Raw genomic sequence first — 8,728 nt, 5'->3', positions numbered from 1 at the left:
GCATTAGATTCATTTTTGGGTTGCGTAAATTTGACCATGTTTCAGACTTTCGATCCAAACTTGGATGGTTACCCATTCGTCGTCGTAGGAACTTTCGCATTTTATCCCTTCTATACTCTGTTCTCTTGATTCCACCTTTCCTCCCTACCTCAAGATTGTTTCGTGTATCATAGCACTACACTCAGTTGCACCTTACGGTCTTCTCTTACTCTTTCTTTACATTGTTCTACCCACTCTTCTAACTTTTATTCTAACTCCTTCAAGGTTAAAAGCATAAAACTGTGGAATTCCCACATTATCATTAATATTATTATTTAGTATTTATATTATTAATATTTTCTTCTTCATTTGTATATGTGCAATATGTGTATTCTGTTGGGCCCTCAAATAATTTTATCTTACTGTTTTTCCTGTAACCCGAAGGATGCCTGGAAGAGATTGCTTTTTAGCAATAAGACCGCCTGTTGTACCTGTAATTTTAACTTTTTTTGTATTGTTATTATGTATTCGTCCGTGTGCACTAAAAAAATATTTGTATTGTATTGTAATGATATAAAAACAGGTACAATGGTATAAAACACTCCGTACTTAAATTAAATACAGGTTATACTAATAAAGGAACTTATGTAAAGTATTTAATACTGTCGTCCACTAACTAAAACACGGCTAAGTGACAAATTGTCAAATATCCGTTTTATAAAGAAAAATTAGAGCACAAAATTGTCTAAAAATAGTTAAAATTAGTAAACACGTTCGACTTATCGGAACTTACCCTAACGATGCATAGCTAAAATATCGTTAAACAATTTCAATATTCTAAAACTGGGTTATGGCTTTTTATGATATCTCAAACATTATTTTGTCACTTAGCGTTTTGTTAGCGGACGACAGAATTATGTGACATGATTGGTCAGAATTTAATGCCAAGTCAAGCACGTGTGCTCGCTTCGAAAATTTAGTAGAGAGTGGCGATGGAAAGACGAAAAGTGACGAAGAAGAAAAAGAAATTTAAGAACTATTAAAAATTTCAAAGTAGGTGACCAGGAGACATAAAAAGGGTGGTAAAAAGGTGGGATGGCGATAAAAGAGGTCACAAATGTAACATTAGTTGTAGTTCACTTACAGCCTTACTTATAAACACTATTTAACTTTAAATAACGCTTTAAACAATTCTTTAAATAAAATCTTACCTATAAACGTTGATTAGTGCTAAATGATTGATTAATTTCTTGTTTAAATAGCTGTCAACTTATACACACTAGGAATCTTGTTTAACTCGCTAACTAAAAAGATGGCTGACATTAATCAGCTGTTAGCGGGTTAGAAAACGTCAATGAGATAGGCAGATATGTTTTAATTTATATTGTGAGAAATTTTTAGTTCAATTGTGAAAAAAATGAAAATTTTTGGCATGATATAGCAGATTTGCGGTACTTTAGACGGAAGCGCGCAAAGAACAAAAAACGATACGATCCACTGCTCCAGTTAGATGAACATAAATTTAAGAAACGATATCGTTTTCCAAAGAAAACAGTTTCAATTACTATGTGTAAAAATGTGTTAAATTTTGAATTTATACCGAAGTATTTCTAGATTTAAGAGCAAGTTTTTGTGAAGATTTTGACGATGTATTATGTTTATGGTATTATGTTTTATTTTAATATATAATCTTATGATTAATTTCCTTAACAAAAGGACAAGGAATTCAAAGGTATTTAATTCATAGGTAAGGATGGCTATACGTAAAATTCTCTTTTAACATCAAAAAATGCAGATGCATTACCGCTCAGAGCTTTGAATCGCAAAGGTTTGAGAGCCACTGCCACTGTTCTCGTGACCCTGAGACATCAGTTGACAAGTCATAGCCGCCAAGCAGTAATATGAACATTACTGTGTTCCGGTTTTGAAGGGTAAGGGTGCTGGTGAAATTACGGGCACATGGGACTTGTCAACTCATGTCTCAGGGTGACGGGCGCAGTGGTAGTGCCCCTCAGATCTTTGCAATTTAAAGCTCTGAGTGGCACTGTAACTGTTATGGACAGGAGGGTAACTTACCATCAGACGCACGACTAAAGGACTATCCATACATATCCGGGCCGTGCCCTGGACGTGGACGGGGCGTGCTGGTTTGCATGAACCGCGGGCCCGTCCCGGCCCCGGCCCGAACGCGGACATGTGTGAACGAGTTCATACAAAATGTACACAACGATATTTTTTTGAGCCCCTAACGGAGCACGGCCTGTCCACGTCCCGGCCACGGCCCGGGCACAGCCCGGATATGTGTGGATAGACCTTTATTCGTCTCGTCACTTGATATTATAAAAAAAAACTCATCAAGCTACCGGCTAAGGCTCCTACGTGACTCGATCTCGCAGCACCAGTTGATACTTAGTTTCGATAGCGAATGTGCGCCCTACGTTTTGCTTCGCTGTTACGATCGAGTTATGACTTTTTACGTGTTTCGCTTTTACGAACCACCACTGTATGATTATGAAATTTAGTGAATAAACTTGTGTGCATACGAGCGTGTCGACATTATCAACACAAATATCAAAGTTCTTTAAAATAGAGAAAAATGGAAACTTTGCCAAAAAGTCCAGTTTTGAAATTTCCACCAGACACCCTGAAAGTTATTCGCAAGTCATGGGACTTAGACGGACCAGGAAGGATGAAGGAAGCAATCGATATTCTGGAGGAATGGATTAAGAAACAGCAACATTTCGTCAAGAAGGACTTTCGTGAGTCATTACTTTTTGTTCTTTGTTATATTCCTTCACGTTCTCTTTACGCTTTTGCCAAGTCTTCTTTTCAGAAACTATTATTCAATATTTATTGAATTGATATTCGGTTCGATTTCGGCCGGATCGAGGATTTTTTTTCTAATTGTCGATCTTTGTATTAATAGTTATAAACAAACTAGTGAAGTAATTTCACTTAAAAAATCATTTAATGTCAATTCAATAAAAAAAATTAAACTCAGACTTTATTTTTTCACACAAGTAATATTAGATATGTTTAATCAAATCTCTCTTTTATTTTCCTATTACGACAACACATTTACATTTACGTCTGTCTGCATTGTTGCAGCTCGAGATTATTTGGAAATAACACTAATCTGTAGCAAAGGCTCTGTAGAAAGAGCTAAGAAGCGGTTAGACAAAGTGTGCACCTTGCGAACTTTTGTAAAAAGTTTGTTTGGAAATTATGACTTGAAGAATGATTTTAACCATTTATTCGGTGAAAAACTGTAAGATAATTTGAAGCTTTAACTCATACAGAAATTCATACGTGCATTATATTATGAACCTTAATTAGCTTTTCTTTTAATATTTTAATTTCTAATGATTCCAGGACACTGGCCCCTCTACCTACTTTAACGAAGGACTATTGCAGAATAATTGTTTTAAGATTCAACAAGTTATTTGACGCAAAAGATTTCACTGACATGTACAGGGCTTTAATTATAGTAAATATTTCTTTTCTTTTTTTTTGTTTACCTGTAAGTTTAGTTTATTTTAGTTAGATGAATCGCGTTAACACAATATTTAGCTCTAATGCTTTTTTTATATAAAATGTAAGTGTGCATTTGACCTCCATCTCACCTGATGGAAAGTAATGATGAGGTCGACGATTTAGCATGTACACCTAAATAATGCCTATTTACTCTCACTTTGAAAAGGCCAACGTTATAACGTTCAAGGAACAAGTCTGCAGGCAGGGAATTCCACTCCATAGCCGTTCGCCATATAAATGTGGAAGCGTAACACTTGGTGCGAATCTTTGGAATATCCACAAAATAGGGGTCGAGCCTAAGCCTAGGCCTTGTCCCTCGGTGATGAAAAAGGGGAAGGCGGAATTAAATCGTGTAATTCCATCGCAATAAGAACTTACTTATTTCTACTGCCAAGCAGTAATGTGAGCATTACTACGTTTCAGTTTTGAAGGGTTAAGGGTGCTGATGAAATTACAGGTACATGAGACATGTCAATTACAGTCACAGTGTGATGTGCGCAGTGACAGTGTCCCAACTGCAACTGCTATGGACAGGCGTGTCGCCTATCACCAGGTGCACGTCCCGTCTCAAAAAAGGAAAAACAGTATTTTTACCGAACGTACAGATTATACAGGGTGTAATTGTTATGTGTGCCCACACGATTATTTCATAAATCGATACCTACAATGAACACTACGTCAAATTAATTTTTGGTCATTTTCTGTTTTTAATGTAATCAGCCATATATATTTACTAATATTGTTTTGCCCGAATTTTGTGAAAAAAATAAAGAAACAAAATTCTAGGAGCATAACATTAGGAAATAAATAAGGTTGTTCACATTAAAAACAGAAAATGACCAAAAATTTAGTTGGCGTAGTGTTCACGGGATGAATCGAAATACGAGAGATATCATTACGCTTATAATGTACACAAAATACTCGTTAATTAAAATATAATATTATAACTTGAATATTATAATGGACGTGTGAAAAACTTGCATGCCATTTGTTTGTCTTTGCTTTTGGATCGATTGCAAAAATACTATATTTCTGTATATTATATGAGATTTGTGTGCGTATATTATAATAAGTATAGTATAATATTAATAACATTGAATTGTTACAAATAAAGGTAACCTAATGTAAATAGTCGACGCCATAACCCTTTATGCTACTTTTGTACTCCAGAATAAACAACTTTAGTTCTATTTAATTTTTTGGGTTTTATTTGGGGATTAATTTTTTGTATGTTAAGGTTTGATGTTGACTTAATACACCCTGCGTATGTTTTTTAAATCCAATATTTCCACCATTTTCAGTATTTTGACTACCTCCGAGTACACGACTACGTGAACGGCTATATCATATTTAATGATTATAAAGATGTAAACATTTTGGAGTTTGCCAGTAAGATAAATATCTTAGAACTGGGTCATATAGCGACAACAATTATAGTAAGTATCATGTTTTTTATGAGACCGTTTTATCCTACTATTGGACAAAGGTCTCCCCCATCTTTTCTCATTGCTGTCGATCTTGGGCAACATCTGACCAGTCATTTAAAAAAGATTCTAAGTCATCCCGCCATCGCCGACAGGGTCTACCGCGTCTCCTACTAGAGTTGTGGGGCTTCCACTCTGTTGTTATCCTAGCCCACAACTTATTCGGCATACGGTAGATATGACCACAGCCAGTTCCACTTCAACTTTTCCGCCTTCTGAGCTACATCGACAATTTGGGTTTGTGAGCGTAGCTTGTTGTTCGTGACATGGTCGACTAATATTACACCCAGTATGCTACGCTCTAGATCTCGTTAACCTGGCTCACTCGTCCAGTGCGTGTTGGCAGGTGAGTAGTAATCTTTCGGACTTGGCTTGTGAGCGCCACTGTTGATGGACTAGCCATTCTTCCGCCGCCACTCTAAGCCACAACTCCGTACCATAGTTGACGTTACACACTTCGTGAGAATTGTGCGATAGTTTAACGTCGTGTCGGGGACTTAAGTGTCATTATATTAGTTAATTAAAAAAAATTTAATTAAATATATTTTTAATTTATTCATTATATTCGATAAAGAGTGGCAGTAGCAACGTCACTGGTTATCGAAACAGCGAGATGATAATGCTTTTTTTGTACTCCAGAAAAAAATATGTCAATTATAATTTCATAAACCATATCACAAAAACGGTTTTTAGATCTGAACCAGAATTATAAAATCTATTTACTCGCTACTTAGTTCTGTACCTACATAGAACTATAATGATTTCCAAAACAGAAAACAATATAAGCGCTCTCCTTCTTCCTGATTGGTTAAAATTTAAGCGGTACTTAGCCAATCATGGACACTTCTATGTCTTGTTTTTTGTTTTGTAGTGATTGGTTGGCTTTCAATAGTTTGTTGACGTTGATTATTAACAAAAATAATCTTTAAATATTGATTGAGTTACATTATTATAATTTACACGGTTCTCAACTTTAGAACACGCATTTATCATCCAACGATTGCATAAAATATTTTAAACAAAACTTTTTAAATGTAGTAGATTTTATTTCCATACATAAAACAGAATGGAATAATTGGTTACTATGTTTACAGAAAAGATAAAAATAAACGGTAACTACAAGAAATATGGGCAATCAATGTTGTTGTTTACCATGAAATAAATTTTCCAGGAAGGCTTTGGAGTAAGAATAAAAGGAATCTACCTATTATCCACATCGAAGCTCATAGACGCAATAATCGCTATTTTCAAACAAGTCCTCAGTGCCAAATTAGGCAATCGAATATACGTCACAAAGACAGTAGAAGAATTCCACGAACGTGTTCCTAAGGAAATTTTGCCCAAAGATTATGGCGGTAATGAAAAGAATCTGGCTGAGCTACATGGTAAGACAATTTAAATTAAATTTCGGTACACACTTATTTAAGTGATAATATAATAGTACATTATTGCAGAGGTCGCTAAGTAAGGGACTGCTGGACGAGTATGAGTTACAAGGTCGCGCGTCAGCGAGGCCGTGTATTATTAATATTAATACGAGTCAAGCAAGCCCCGTTCCCGCCGAGGCTTATATAGTGATTTTCTCAAACAATTTGAGGAAATAATAATAGAACACTAAAGAGAAGATGTGTAATAAAAAAGTAAAAAAAAAAATGTTAATCAAAATTAAAAGTAATATTTGACATTACATTTGACATTTGACAGTATTTCCAAGCATTTTCGTTAACGCTCTTCTCTCTAGAATTTATTTTGCGACGAACAGAAAAAAAGGCCAAAAAAACAAAACAATGCTTTAGTCATCGTGTTTATGTATTCGATGCATTGACTTACAAATAAATGGACGACGGGTCTAATACAAAAACCACGAAAAAAATGTCCCAAGTCAACCTATTCGAAATTTAAATTGTAATGTCATCGCAGTATCGCGCTGTCCGTAGAACAAATGAAGACTAAAGCGGAGTGTCGCGCTCTGTATACGATTTTAGCGCCTTACAAGTGCGGACACTTTTTAGCGCAGACCCGACGTCCATATAATTGTAAGTCAATGATTCGATGGCTTTAATCTATTTTACCGCCTTTTTTTAAAAAAAATACCATTAAATTACGATGCAATTACGAACACTTGACAGTTGGCTGTATGAGTTTTCATTTTGCTTGTTTACATAGGTAGATTTAAAAGTTTAAAGAAGTGGACAGTAATGGATTTTCATATAAAATTTGCAGGCCTTGGTCGGGAAAAAGTCGCACGGTCCATAAAAGACAAACTTTCAAGTTAGGTTTTTGAAAGTAATGTAAACATTGTTTGAGCATGTTTGAGAAAATTATTTTATTTCTGCGTTTCAGATGATTGGATAGAAGAATTAAGTTCAGAAGAGTTTACGAAACACAGAAACGAAATGAATGAAGCCTGCACTAATGAAAATCTTCGACCAGTGGATACTTTCAACGATCAGCACTTGGGCATGCCTGGTACATTCCGAACTTTGAGTTTAGATTAATATTTCAATCCTTACATAGGGACTGTAAATATGAAACAGAACTTTGTTTAATCAAAACGGTTGTCGATGAAATGTAAAAAAGAACAAACGTGTACACTTTTTTTATTAATTTTAATGTAGAATGCTAACCCGTACAAGATTGAACTAAAAAGTACCTTCAATTTGTTTGTATACGAGGTCGATATGGTTTTTTTCGTCATCACACCAGACTATTTTTAAAATGATGACATGACGGTTCTAATGATTACTGAATTATAACAAATAATTATGTCGTGTAATGTTACTAGTATGACCTATTTGAGAAATGTATAATTTCGACTATAAATTATTTATATGTCATAATTTATGAAAAATTTTGATGTTATGTATCCTGCTCTGACATCAGTTTTGTATACTGATATATTAGCACTGATTAATTGTTATTTAGTTCATTTGTTACCAGAAGACGAAAGTAACTTTTTCATAAAGAACACTATATTTTATACTATAATATGTTATACTGCCTCTGTGGCTGAACGGTTACCATGCCTATCACGCAGAGGTCCCAGGTTTGATTCCCCGGGCCGAGAGAAATATTAGTATGGCCTACATTTATTTCTCTTGTGAGTTTGGGTTTAATTTGTGGTTGTCTATGGCATCCGCGACATAGGGTTTTCCTAGTGCGGAGCTATGTTGAGTGCGTTATTATTATTTTTCCTCCTGTGGCGGCCGTATCTAGGCGAAATTGCTGCCAGCGCAACGAAAGAAAAGGTGAATGCGCAAGTTCATATCATTTCCCCTGACATCTTCGACCTACCACTATATACTTGTTCCAAACCTTATAGGACGCTACTTGCAAGTGCAGTTACTCGTAGTACAAGTAGCTTTTAATGTAATTAAAATCGCAAAAATACTGTCCACTACTTATCGGTATTGTAACATCTTCATTTCGCACCACCACTGGGTATTTAAAATATTTTTTTGTAATTATTAATACAAAGATCGAACACTTAGAAAAAAATTCCTTCGATCCAGCTGAATCCGAACCAAGATCTTCTAGCAAACCGTGTCAGACGCTATGCCAACTCAACCACGGAACGGACCAGCGGACCTTACAAATTTGTCTATGTGCTTGTTGCAGATCTCTGTTTGGCTTTATAACGACTTTTTTGCAGTAGCGCCATCTGTGAGAAATCTATCTCTTCAATATTTTTCTGTTTCAAATATAATTTTGTTATATGTATATACATCACG

General features: G+C 35.3%; 1 protein-coding gene across 1 annotated transcript; it reads left to right on the top strand.

Annotated features, from left to right (window-relative positions):
• Nucleotides 1-2,383: 2,383 nt before the first annotated feature.
• Nucleotides 2,384-8,006, top strand: LOC113226002 (alpha-tocopherol transfer protein-like). The gene is made up of 6 exons (XM_026458503.1): nt 2,384-2,738; nt 3,088-3,247; nt 3,352-3,466; nt 4,815-4,949; nt 6,169-6,382; nt 7,341-8,006. The coding sequence occupies exons 1-6, from the start codon at nt 2,576-2,578 to the stop codon at nt 7,493-7,495; spliced, it is 942 nt and encodes a 313-aa protein (XP_026314288.1). The 5' UTR covers nt 2,384-2,575; the 3' UTR covers nt 7,496-8,006.
• The last annotated feature ends 722 nt before the right edge of the window (nt 8,007-8,728 follow it).

This window comes from Hyposmocoma kahamanoa, unplaced genomic scaffold (assembly GCF_003589595.1).
Source record: "Hyposmocoma kahamanoa isolate Upper Pololo Valley unplaced genomic scaffold, ASM358959v1 180, whole genome shotgun sequence".
Lineage (NCBI taxonomy): Eukaryota > Metazoa > Arthropoda > Insecta > Lepidoptera > Cosmopterigidae > Hyposmocoma > Hyposmocoma kahamanoa.
This window is presented reverse-complemented; position numbering and strand designations above follow the sequence as displayed.

Excerpts from the sequence above, each read along its gene's own strand:
- LOC113226002 (XM_026458503.1), top strand. The coding sequence starts at position 2,576 with ATGGAAACTTTGCCAAAAAGTCCAGTTTTGAAATTTCCACCAGACACC. Across the intron at positions 3,248-3,351 it reads CATTTATTCGGTGAAAAACT|GACACTGGCCCCTCTACCTA; the intron begins GTAAGATAATTT and ends TAATGATTCCAG. Across the intron at positions 6,383-7,340 it reads GAATCTGGCTGAGCTACATG|ATGATTGGATAGAAGAATTA; the intron begins GTAAGACAATTT and ends TCTGCGTTTCAG.